Genomic DNA, 13007 nt, shown 5'->3' with positions numbered 1-13007 from the left:
AAGAGTTTAGTCCATTTACAGTCAGTGTTGTTATTGATAAGTAAGGACCTACTCCTGCCATTTTGTTATTTGTTTTCTGGTTGTTTTGTGGTTTTCCTTCTTTCTTTTTTTTTCCTTCCTGTCTTCCTTTTAGTGGAGGTAGATTTACTCTGGTGGTATGATTTAATTTCTTGCTTTTTGTTTCTTGTGTATCCATTGTATTTTTTTATTTGAGTTTACTATGAGCCTTTCAAGTACTGTCCTATAACCCATTATTTTAAACTTAACATTGATTGCATAAACAAGCAAACTAACAAAGAGGTGTAAAGAAGACTAATAAAAACTCTACACTTTAACTTCATCTCCCTGCTTTTTAACTTACTGTTGTTTCTTTTTTTTTTTTTTTTTGAGACGAAATCTCACTGTGTCGCCCAGGGTGGAGTGCAATGGCACAATCTTGGCTCACTGCAACCTCTGCCTCACTGGTTCAAGCAGTTCTGCCTCAGACTCCGGAGGCTGGGACTACAGGCACACGGCACCATGCCTGGCTAATTTTTTGTATTTTTAGTACAGATGGGGTTTCACCATGTTGCCCAGTCTGGCCTCTAACTCCCAAGCTCAGGAAATCCACCTGCCTCAACCTCCCACAGTGCTAGGATTCTAGGCGTGAGCCACCACACCTGGCCTGTTGTTTCTATTTATATCTTATTTTACTGTATCTTTAAAAGTTATCATAGTTATTATTATTATCATTTTGAGACGGAATTTCACTCTTGTTGCCCAGGTTGGAGTGCAGTGGTGCAATCTCGGCTCACTGCAACCTCTGCCTCCTAGGTTCAAGCGATTCTCCTGCCTCAGCCTTCCAAGTAGCTGGGATTACAGGCATCCGGCACGGCACCCAGCTAATTTTTGTATTTTTAGTACAGACAGGGTTTCACCCTGTTGGCCAGGCTGGTCTCGAACTCCTGATGTCAAGTGATTTGCCCGCCTTGGCTTCCCAATGTGCTGGGATTACAGGCATGTGCCACCACGCCTGGCCCATAGTTATTATTTTTTATTGGTTCATCTTTTGGTCTTTGTACCTAAGATAAGAATAGTTTATACCCAACAATTACAGTGTTATAACAGTCTGTGGTTTTTTGTGTGTATTTATTACTGGTGAGTTTTGTACCTTCGGATAATTTCTTAGTGCTCATTAACATCCTTTTCTTTCAAATTGAAGAACTCTCTTTAGCATTTCTTCTAGGACAGGTCTGATGTTAATGAAATCCTTCAACTTTTGTTTGTCTGGTAAAGTCTTTATTTCTCCTTCATGTTTAAAGGATATTTTCACCAGATATGCTATTTTGGGGTGAAACACTTCAAATATGTCATACCACTGTCTCCTGACCTATAAGAGTTCCACTGAAACATCTGCTGCTAGACATATTGGAGCGCTATTGTATGTTATTTGTTTCTTTTCTCTTGCTGCTTTTAGAATCCTTTTCTTTACCTTTGACCTTTGGGAGTTTATTAAATGCCTTGAGGTAGTCTTCTTTGGGTTAAATCTGCTTGGTGTTCTGTAATCTTCTTGTATTTGAATATTGGTATCTTTCCCTAGGTTTGGGACATTCTCTTATTTTATTGATATCTTTCCCTGGGTTTGGGACATTCTCGTTATTTCCCTTTGAATAAACTTTTTAAACCTCTGTCTCTTTCTCTACTTCCTCTTTAAGGCCAATAACTCTTAGATATGACCCTTTGAAACTCCTTACTAGATCTTGTAGGTATGCTTCATTTTTTAAAATTATCTTTTTTCTTGTCTCCTCTGTTACGTATTTTCAGATAGCTGTCTTGAAGCTCACTGATTCTCTGCTTGATCAATTCTGCTAGTAACAGACTGATGCATTCTTCAGTATGTCCATTGTATTTTTCAACTCCAGAATTTCTGCTTGATTTTTTAAAATTATTTCAATCTCTTTGTTCAGTTTATCTGATAGAATTCTGAATTCCTTTTCCTTGTTATTTTGGATTTCTTTAAGGTTACTTAAAACAGCTATTTTATAATCTCCGTCTAAAAGGTCATGTATCTCTGTTTCGTCAGGAGTTGTCTCTGATGCCTTATTCAGTTTGTTCATTGACGTCATGTTTTCCTGGATGGTCTTGATATTTGTAGATATTCATTGATATCTGGGCATTGAAAAGTTAGGTTTTGTTGTGTTTTTTTGAGACAGGATCTCATTCTGTTGCCCAGGCTAGAGTGCAGTGGTGTAGCCATGGTTCACTGCAGCCATGACCTCCCTGACTTAATTGACTCTTCCACTCAACCTCTTGAGTAGCTGGTGGCATACACCACCACATTCAACTACTTTTTTTTTTAAGGGACAGGGTTTTGCCATGTCGCCCAGGCTGATCTCAAACTCCTGGGCTCAAGCAGTCTGCCTGCCTTGGCTTCCCAAAGTTCTGGGATTAAAGACATGAGCCAACATACCCGGCCTGAAGAGTTTGATATTTATTGTAGTCTTTGCAGTATGGGCTTGTTTGTACCCATCTTTGGGAGGGTTTCCAAATATTTGAAGGGACTTAGGTATGTGATCTAAGCTATATCTGCATTAGGGAGCACCCTAAGCCCAGTAACAATGTGGTTCTTGAAGACTTGTAGAGGTTTGCCTTGCTCGTGTTGGATAAAACCCAGAATTCTCTGGATTACCAGGCAGAGACTCTGTGTTATCTTCACTTACCTTCTTCTACCCTTAAACAAATGGGATTTCTCCTTCCCTCCCTCCCTCCCCACTCCCTTCTTCTCCCTCCCCCTCCCTCCCCCTCCCTCCCCCTCCCTCCCCCTCCCTCCCCCTCCCTCCCCCTCCCTCTCCCTCCCTCTCCCTCCCTCTCCCTCCCTCTCCCTTCCTCTCTCCCTCTCCCTCTCTCTCCCTCTCCCTTCCCCTCCCTTCCCCTCCCTCTCCCTTCCCCTCTCCCTTCCCCTTTCCCCTTCCCTCTCCCCTTCCCTCTCTCCTTCCCTCTCTTTTCCTCTCCCCCTCCCTCCCTCCCCTGAGCTGCCTGGAGCAGAAGTGGGGTGACACAATTGTTACTAGAAAGGGCTCCCAATCCAGACCCCAAGAGAGAGTTCTTGGGTCTTGTGCCAGAAAGAATTCAGGGTGAGTCCACAGTGCAAAGTGAAAGTAAGTTTATTATGAAAGTAAAGGAATAAAGAATTTCTACTCCATAGGCAGAGCAGCCCGGAGGACTGCTGGTTGCCCATTTTTTATGGTTATTTCTTGATTATATGCTAAACAAGGTGTAAGATTATTCATGCCTCTCCTTTTTAGACCATATAGGGTAACTTCCTGACTTTGCCATGGCACTTGTAAACTGTCAGGGTGCTGATGGGGGTGTAGCAGTGAGGACGACCAGAGGTCAGTCTTGTCACCCTCTTGGTTTTGATCGGTTTTAGCCAGCTTCTTTACTGCAACTGGTTTTATCAGCAAAGTCTTTATGACCTAAATCTTGTGCTGACCTCCTGTCTCATTCTGTGACTGGGGAAATGTCTAACCTCCTGGGAATGTAGCCCAGCTGGTCTCAACCTTATTTTATCTAGTCCCTACTTAAGACAGAGTTGCTCTGGTTCAAATGCCTCCGACACAATCACCCCTATGGTCACCACCACTGGGACTGCACTGGCCCAGACCTGAATCCAACACAGCACTGGGTCTTGCCCATTGCCCACTGCAGCCTCTCCTTGGCTACTGCCTGTGTTCACTCAAGGCCCTAGAGCTTGACAGTCAGCAGATGGCAAGGCCAGCCAGACTTGGATCCTTCCTTTCCATGCAGTGAGTTCCCCCAGGGCTGGAGCAGGTCCAGAGATGCCATCCAGGTGCCAGGGACTGGAGATGAAAACCTTAGAAATCTGCCTGGTTCTCTGTTCTACTGAAGCCAAGCTGGCCCTCAAACCACAAGACAAAGTTCTTCCTACTCTTCCCTCCCCTTTCCACAGGCAGAGGAGCCTCTCCCTGTGGCCACCCCCACCATAGGCCCATGGGGAGTGCAGCCATGCTACTGCCAATATTAAGGCCCAGGGCTGTTCGGTCAGCTCATGGTGAATGCTACCAGGCCTGAGACTCGCCCTTGAGGGAAGTGGGCTTGCCTTTGTCCTGGAGCAGTTCCAGAAATGCCGTCTAAGAACCAGTGCCTGCAATGGGGGACCTGAAGAGCCTGCTCAGTGTTCTACCCTCTGTGGCCGAACTGGTGCCTGATTTTTGGTTCTTATAAAGGAACTTATTTTGTACAGATAGTTGCTAAATTTGGTGTTTCTGTTGGAGGTTGGGGATGATCAGTGGTGGCTTCTATCTGGCCATTTTCTCTATCCCTCTCCTATTATATCTTTTAATTTAATGATTCTATAAGCATCTCTCATCTCTGGGGAAGCTTTTCTCTAAGATGAATCTGAAGAAATATATTGAGAGATAGTGTTCATTTTGTAGTGGATGTTCCCTTTCTAACCTGCTTGTTTGATCTTAGATCTGCTGTTCCCTACTGTTTTGTCAAGACTGTGATGTTAGTATACTTGTAAAGTTATGTGAGATGTACATAAATAAATACAGTCACATGTCATTTAATGACAGGGATACATTCTGAGCAATGCATCCTTAGGCAATTTCATCACCATGCAAACACCAGAGTGTACTTATGCAAACCTAGATGGCATAGCCTGTTACACACCTAGGCCATATTGTATAGCCTATTTTTCTTATACTACAAACCTATACAGTATGTTACGATGTTGAATACTGTTGCAGTTGTAATGCTTTGGTAAGTTTTTGTTTATCTAGTCATATATAATGTACAGTAAAAAATATAGTAACTGCAGAAAGATGAGCCTCATTCTCCCATACCTAGATCCATAGGCATGTGATGAGAATCAATGGAAATTCTTTATGCTGGTGGCAGGTTTCACCCCATAGAAAAGAGATAGAGAATAATGTATTTTCTCTTTATACAGAAAAGAGGTAGCTACCCACTTCCTCTTCTAAAAAGAGAGAAAAACTTTCGCTCCTTCAAGATAGGATAAGAAGAATCTTGAGTTCTTATAAACCATTTGGAATGTAAATATGACTTTCCAAGGGCCAGATAAGCATCTTTGTCATGGAGAGAGTGAGGAAGTTATTACCAGGAGATGTTTCCAAGGTCTAGGCTTTTGTAATACCCAGAGAGAGTCTTCCTGGCACTTTGAAACTTAGCCCAGGGGCCTGTTCTGGGCTCTAACCATTTGGCCTACTGGTAGAGATAAGTTTTATCATCCTTTTGGATTAGAGCAATTAAGTAGACAAATGGCTATAGAGCTAATCCTCAGGGTATGTGGGAAGTAAAATGCTTCTAGGGGAAGTGAAAGTAAATTCTCTAGCTTTATGGTGTATATATTTCCATGTCCCTGGAGGCTAGGGCTTTTCACAGAAGCTAAGTAAAATCCAGAGAAGTCTTATTTCCTGACATCTACAAAGAATACTTACACAATTCTGATGTTCCCTATTATTTAACAACAAAAAAAATTGTGGCTTACTGGAGATAATAGGGATATTCAATTGCTTAGATATCATACAAGTGAGGATTTCTCAAAATTAGGACCAAACCTCACTGTGGTTCAAATAGAAGCCACAATCTAGACATGTATTTCTTTTTCTCTCTGTTAAAAAAAAGGCTGATGATTTGCAGGCCATTTCTTTTTGATGGTATGGTTCATGCCTGTGAAAATGAAGCAGATGGCAAACTGGGGCATTTTAAATTCTGCTAGCTAAAACCATAAGAAGAAAATAAAGCCCTATGATTATGTTACATTGATCAAGTGATTAAAATGAAAGAACATTTTGTAACATAGAATTTCTCTTGATCTCCTTGACTAGACTTGTAGTGTGAAAATTTTAGAATAACTCATTTAAAACAGACTGCTGGTTAATTTTGTCTCTCATTAATTGTGTTGGTCTTGTGGTGTATTAGTCTGCATAGTCTGCTGTAACAAAATATTATAGATTGGGTGGCTTATAAAGAGACATTTATTTCTCACATTTCAGGAGGCTAGGAAGTCCAAGATCAAGGTACAGGAAGATTCTTTTCCTATTGAGGGCTCTCTTCCTGGCTTGCAGATGGCTACCTTCTTACAGCATTTTTCAACAGGAGGAGAGAGAAAGCTTTGGTATTTCTTTCTTTTCTTCCTTTTTTTTTTGAAGATGGAGTCTCGCTCAGCCGCCTAGGCTGGAGTGCAGTGGTGTGATCTTGGCTCACTGCAACCTCCGTCTCCTGGGTTCAAGTGATTCTCCTATCTCAGCCTCCCAAGTAGCTGGAATTACAGGCGCCCCCCATTATGCCTGGCTAATTTTTTATATTTTAGTAGAGACTAAGTTTCACTGTGTTGGCCAGGCTGGTCTTAAACCCCTGACCTCAGGTGATCCGCCCACCTCAGTCTCCCAGAGTGCTAGGATTACCTGCGTGAGCCACTGCACCCGGCCTCTTCCTCTTCTTTTAAGGGCCACTAATCTTATCATGGGGGCTCCATACTCCTAACTTCTTTTAAACCTAATTATTTCTCAAAGGCTCAGCCAGGTACCGTAGTTTACGCCTGTAATCCCCTTAGGAAGGCCTAGGTGGGCAGATCGTAGGGTTAGGTTATTGAGACCATCCTGGCTAGCAAGGTGAAACCCCACCTCTACTAAAATTTTAAAAAAAATTAGCCCTGTATGGTGGCACGCACCTGTAATTCCAGCTACTTGAGAGGCTGAGGCAGGAGAATCTCTTGAACCTGGGAGGCGGAGGTTGCAGTGAGCCGATATCACACCACTGCACTCCAACCTTGGTGAGAGAGTGATAATCCATCTCAAAAAAAAAAAAAAAAGGCTCAATCTACTAATACTATCACATTGAGAGTTAGGAGTGCAGCATATAAATGAGGGAGGGGATATATACATATATTTAGTCCATAACAGAAGACCTGGGGTGACTTCTAGTAAAAGATTGCAGGCTTGACAGATACATAAATTTTGTTCCTGAAATCCTAACAAGAATACAGGAATTAAAAAAGATACCAGCCCACAAGGATAAAGAGACTGGGAAAGGAGACAATAGCAACAAAATATTGGAGTAGAGGGACAAATAGTAACAAGCTTCTATTAATTATCTACTATTGCTATTAATGTTGCCCAACAAAATACGCCTAAAACTTAGTAGCTTAAAATGGTACACATTTATTAACTCTTTCTGTAGTCCAGGAATCCAGGTATGCTGAAGTCTCTCGCAGGCTGAAATCATGGTGTTGGCTGAAACTGTAGTTATTTCAAGGCTGTTGCAGAGCTTTCAAGTGCACTCACTGGTTGTTGGCTGGATTCAGTTACTTACGGGGGAATGGACTTTGGATTTCCTTTCTCTCTGGCTGTTGCCCAGTGGTTGTCCTCAATTCCCTGCCACCTGGTCCTCTTCAACATGGAAGCTTGTTTCATCAAAGTATGCAAGCTGAGAGGCAACAAAGTAAGTCTAGCAGACAGAAGTCAGTCATTTGTTATTTAATCATGGAAAACACATCCCATCATTTTTTCCATACTCCATTTAATAGAAGCACATTACCAGTCCTGCTCACATTCAAGAGGAAGAGATTATACTTACATAAGGGTCAGAATACCAAGAGACAGGATCACTGAGTGCCATCTTCTTTATGAAGTATTTATTGAGATAACTCCAGATTCACAGGCAGTTTGTGAGAAATAATACAGAGAAATCTGGTATATACTCTATCAATTTTCCCACAAAGGTAACATTTTGCAAAACTGTAGTGTAATATCACAACTCGGATATTGACTGATACTGAAATTGATACAATCCACCAATCTTATTTATATTGTTCCAGTTTTAATTGTGCTTATTTGTGTGCGTGAGTTTACTTCTATATACTTTTATCACATGTAGGTTCATGTATCCACCACCACAATCAGGGATTTCTGCTGTTTAGAGGACTGTATTTGAAAGCTGCATACAACAGTCTACCCAATGGTTCACATCCCCCCAACATGCAAAAATACATTAACATCTCCCAGTGCCCCAGAATTCTCAGCCCATTACAGCATCAGCTCAAAATCCAGAATTGTGTCGTTTGAATCAAGTCCACCATTGAGTACAGCTTCAAATGCAGTCCCTTTTCATTTATAAGCCCATGCTATAGGATTGAGGACTGAATGTTTGTGTCACCATAAATTATATGTGGAAGCCTTAAGCCTCAATGCAATGGTATTTGGAGATGGAACCCTTGAGAAGTAACTAGGTTATGAGGATAGAGCTCCCATGGTTGGATTAGTGCCTTTATAAGAAGAAACAGGACAGAGTTGCTTCCTCTTTCTGCATGCTGCTATGTAAGGACATAGAATAAGATAGCCATCCACAAACTCAGAAGATGAGCCACACCAGAACCCAACATGCAGGCACCCTGATGAACGTCCCAGCCTCCAGAACTGTGAGAAATAAATTTGTTGTAGATAATTAATAGAAAACCATGTAGTCTGTGGTTTTCTTTTACAGCATCCCTGACTGACTGAGACCCTCAAAGACTCAAGGTTGTGCTTGTGGTTTTCATCTTGGTTTTGCATTTCCCCACCTTGCATCCATCTCCCTTTCCTGACTTCTGCCCTGTGGACTTCAGCTGTAGCATCAGACATGAAGAAAACAGCCTTACAGAGACTGCTTAACCAACTCCCACAGTTGTGCAAGTCCAAGTCTTTGTAACAAATCTTTATATAATCACACACGCACATTCATAGTAGTTGCTTCTGTGCATGAACCCTACTGATACATAGCACAGAAAGCTTATCATTAGGCAGCAATGGAAAAAGCTGCAAATCAACCAATTTATACCATTTAACCTTAGGATTTGACAAAACAAGTGCTTTCAGAAATATGGGGTAAATTGTGGGCTATAAACATGGTAATTGGTTGAAAATCTGCTTAAAAAGCTATTAGATTCCTAATTCCTTTTTTACTCTGCATAGCTGGGCAAGTGCTCTCTTTCCCATCTAGAAGGAACTCCAAAATTTTAATTCTTTAGACTTGAGGCTATCTGGCACAGTTGAGAGCTGGCATACTCTGTGGGAAACATATTTGGGTGAAAGTTAACTTAGTGAAGTTGAGTCATCTTTCTTTACCCATACTGCAGATGTCAGCCCCCAGGATTATATCTTCTAACCAGATGAGAAGAGTCTTCTGTGAGGAATATGGCCAACACAGAAGAAGAGACTTAAAGATACTGGTGTTGTATAAAATTCTCAACAATATTATTGTCACAGATGTGAATTTATTTGCTAGGTCTCAGCAAGCTAAAACAAAGATTTAAGGTGGTTTTAGGACAAGTATACTAATCAAAAAGAGTCTTCCTTTATCTGTGAAAGACTCTTTTCCAAGTGCACATCTGAGAAGGGTTACTATATGTAGTGCTGAGGGAGAGGGGACTCTTGACTAGCAACATCTGTCAGTCACATCAGTGCTGGCGATCAGTGAGTGACAGGTATCGTCATCACCTGTGCATCATGTCCATTTAGGACAAGAAAGGAAAGTATCTCCAACATGGTGAGTGGTAATTTATGAAACTGGTTACCACAGAAAGGGCATAGCCAAAAATTTAAGTTCCAAAAGGATATATGTAAAATGATCAGTGATAAATCCATAGTGCCTTGCAGTTAGTTGTCATTCAATAAACATTTGCAGAGTGAATAAATGAATATTTTGCTACTTATTTTTCCCCTTTAGTGCGTATTTCTAAATTGCCTTTTACTTATTTCCTTTCCCAGGAACCAGCTTTGCTTAAATTGTAACTACCTCCTGCTAGAGAATTCTGCTTTATATTTACTGCTTTATCTTAGTAGTTGGACAAACTTTTATGCCTTTATTATGTATACTGTCCTGACTAATGTACCTTTCACTTCTATGAATCTTGCAGAGAATTTCTTCATAGTACCCTACCTCTAGAGAAATATGCACAGTGGGGCTGTACTGTCCATGTCGTGAGCCATTTATCACCCAACAGAATAACCAGCTGTGAGAAGAAAACATAGCCCTAAATCTTGTCATCCGCCCCTTTCATGCAGCCCAGCTCTATTTTGCTTTAACTTGGACCTGACACTTTAAACATGTTTAACTTAGCCTGTCTTGCTGACTCATGCATTTTCTTGAGAGAGTTGCAGTTGTAGATCTTTCTTTTAAGAAATTTCAGTAAAGAAGAAAAGGAAAACCTCTGATAATTCCAGCATTCCAAAATAACCATATTAATATTTTGTTATCTTTCCTTCCAGTCTTCTCTGTGCATGTTTGTATATAATATTTTCTTAAAAACATGTACTAAAGTCAAAAGGACAAAAGCATAAAATATGCTTTCTATGGATTTGTGCTCTTCTAAAAAAGAACATGTATTAAAAAATTGCAAATTATATATTTTAGGTATACTTAGTGTTTATGAATTTCCAGTATTTGAACATGGGCTTTAATTTTTTTAAAAAATTTATAGCAATGTATGCATATTCAGTTGGCCAAAGCCTGAATATCTAGTTTTATGTTAGTCACTATTCTTTGTACCTCTAATTGATTTCCTTCTTTGCCCTAATCACATTGTTGAGATTTCTTTGTTTTGTAACACTACTATCAGCATTTTTATTTACCTATCTTCACTGCTTTACAAAATAATAATGATTTATGCAAATTAATAGACCGAGTTTGCCTCAACTCTGGCACAGATGCTTGCAAAACTTAGTTATTGACTGGTATAGGATCATTCTAAGTGTTTATTCCCTTAGGTCATTGTTTTTACTTGTGGCACTCTGCATTTTGATAGGGCAGTTTTTTGGTAGGTTCTGTTTAGTGCATTGTAGAATGTTTATCATCTCTGGCCTTGTATACTACATGTTTTTAGCACCCATCAGTCAATGTGGCAACCAAATAAGGCTCCCCACACATTTCCACATTTGGTGTGTGTGGGGTGGGAGGGAAGACAATGGCTGGGTAGCAGATGTACTGAAGTCCAGATTTCAAGTAAAGGTAGTGTAGAAGTGAAAATGTATAATTATCAAAGTGCTGGTTTTGAAATGTAAGAAATTTGGAGACCATAATTTCAATCACAGTATGTATAGTTTGGGGTCTAAAATCTTCCAAAGTGTCATTGTCATGAATCTTTTCTTGTATCATTAATATTTTCTTGAAAACAATTGTAATGAATGCATAATAATCCTATGTTACAGATTCATAATTAACCCTTTTATTATTGGACAATTGAATTGTTTTCAAGTTTTTGCTGTTACAAATAATGTTGCAGTTAGCATCTTTATAGATGAAATCTAATTAGATATTTATTAAACCCACAATAAGAAATATGCAAATATTTTATTTTCTCTACTTTTAATCTCTTTTTATTCCTACTCTAGTTAAAGATGTTCTCAGAGCTATTTGGGGGAAGATCAGAATAAAACTAGATCCTTTTATTTCTTGGAAAGGCCTGGGAAGTCTTGTTTACACGTGTAACGGAGATGCCTTTGGTCCTTGCTCGCTTTCATTTTTGCCCACCTCTGATTTCATTTGTAACCAGTGGATAGTTTCTTGCAAATACAGATTCACTTTTCATTGCTGGTGTTTCATCTCAAACCCACGCTATACCCAGTCTTTCTGTATCCTGCTCAATGCCCTCTTCAGCAGCATAGGAACTAGGGAGTTTGCTGAGCCTGTGTACCAAGTGCAGCCTGGAATGGCTGTGGAATTAATGTCCCTGCTTCCCCACTCTACCTCCCTTCTGCTCCCATATCAGGGAGCTAAGGACAACCCTCAAATGGCAGAATAAATGTTTCAGCCTCTTGTCTTTCAGATGGACAATTGTGAGTGATATTCTAAGTGCTACTCATAGGTATTGGCAGGATTCCCCTGTTGTCTATAGCAGTGACCTCAGTAGTTTTCTTACATTAGCTCTTCTTCCTTCCCTGAATCATGCCTCCCATTCTCTTTCTCCTGCTTTATAAGATCACCTCCCCGAGAAGTTACTACACCCAAATCCTTGTCTTAGGCTCTGCTTCTGGGGAAACCCAAACTAAGATTCATATGTTAGGACATTTTTGTTTACTATTCTTCTTCTTAAATTCATATGATATACTTTAACCTAACTAAATGGCAAGTGAGAAAGCAGACTGGTAACAGATTATATAATTAGCAAAGATACAAAATCAGTGGGCCAAAGTTAAGTAGGACCTATAGGGGAAATAAAATATCATATGACCTAACTGAAGGTATTATTTTCTAGTAAATACCATAAGTCTTTAAATAGTTAAATAGTCTAAAATGTGCTTATAAGTAATGGTCTTTTTCTACAGAATCTTTCTTTCTTTCTTTTCGTTTTTTTTGAGACGGAGTTTCACTCTCGTTACCCAGGCTGGAGTGCAATGGCGCGATCTCGGCTCACCGCAACCTCCGCCTCCTGGGTTCAGGCAATTCTCCTGCCTCAGCCTCCTGAGTAACTGGGATTACAGGCACGCGCCACCGTGCCCAGCTAATTTTTTGTATTTTTAGTAGAGGCGGGGTTTCACCATGTTGACCAGGATGGTCTCGATCTCTTGACCTCGTGATCCACCCGCCTTGGCCTCCCAAAGTGCTGGGATTACAGGCGTGAGCCACTGCGCCCGGCAGAATTTTTCTTTCTTATGACTTACATGCAATAAATAAAATTGCCAACATATCAATAAGCTTCTTAGAAGATGCACTTATTACCTTCCATAAATGTATACACCAGAAATCCCAGATGGTTTCAAGTTCATTATTGAGCATTAAATCTTTCTTTCTTTCTTTTTTCTCTTTCTTTCTTCTTCTTTCTTTTTCTTTCTTTCTTTTCTTTCTTCCTTTCTTTCTTTCTTTCTTTCTTCCTTTCTTTCTTTCTTTTCTTTCTTTTCTTTCTTTTTCTATTGAGACAGAGTCTCGCTCTGTCACCCAGGCTGGAGTTCAGCGGTGTGATCTTGGCTCACTGCAACCTCTACCTCCCAGGTTCAAGCAATTCTGCC

The 13007-nt window shown here is 40.4% G+C and overlaps 1 protein-coding gene across 3 annotated transcripts in view; it reads left to right on the top strand.

Moving 5' to 3' along the window:
• The window catches only part of MCUB (mitochondrial calcium uniporter dominant negative subunit beta), a 128932-nt gene that overhangs the window by 38431 nt on the left and 77494 nt on the right, over positions 1–13007 (top strand). The window contains exon 1 of one of the 3 annotated variants that reach the window (XM_012436516.3): positions 9532–9549. The exons of the other annotated variants lie outside the window; for them this stretch is intronic. Coding sequence (XP_012291939.2) covers positions 9547–9549 — 3 coding nt within the window. The 5' untranslated portion in view covers positions 9532–9546. Of the gene's footprint in view, positions 1–9531; positions 9550–13007 lie in introns of those variants that run through there. 3 annotated transcript variants of the gene reach the window in all.

The sequence above is a fragment of the Aotus nancymaae genome, unplaced genomic scaffold (assembly GCF_030222135.1).
Source record: "Aotus nancymaae isolate 86718 unplaced genomic scaffold, 86718_ANA_hifiasm-v0.15.2.pri h1tg000033l, whole genome shotgun sequence".
Lineage (NCBI taxonomy): Eukaryota > Metazoa > Chordata > Mammalia > Primates > Aotidae > Aotus > Aotus nancymaae.
This window is presented reverse-complemented; position numbering and strand designations above follow the sequence as displayed.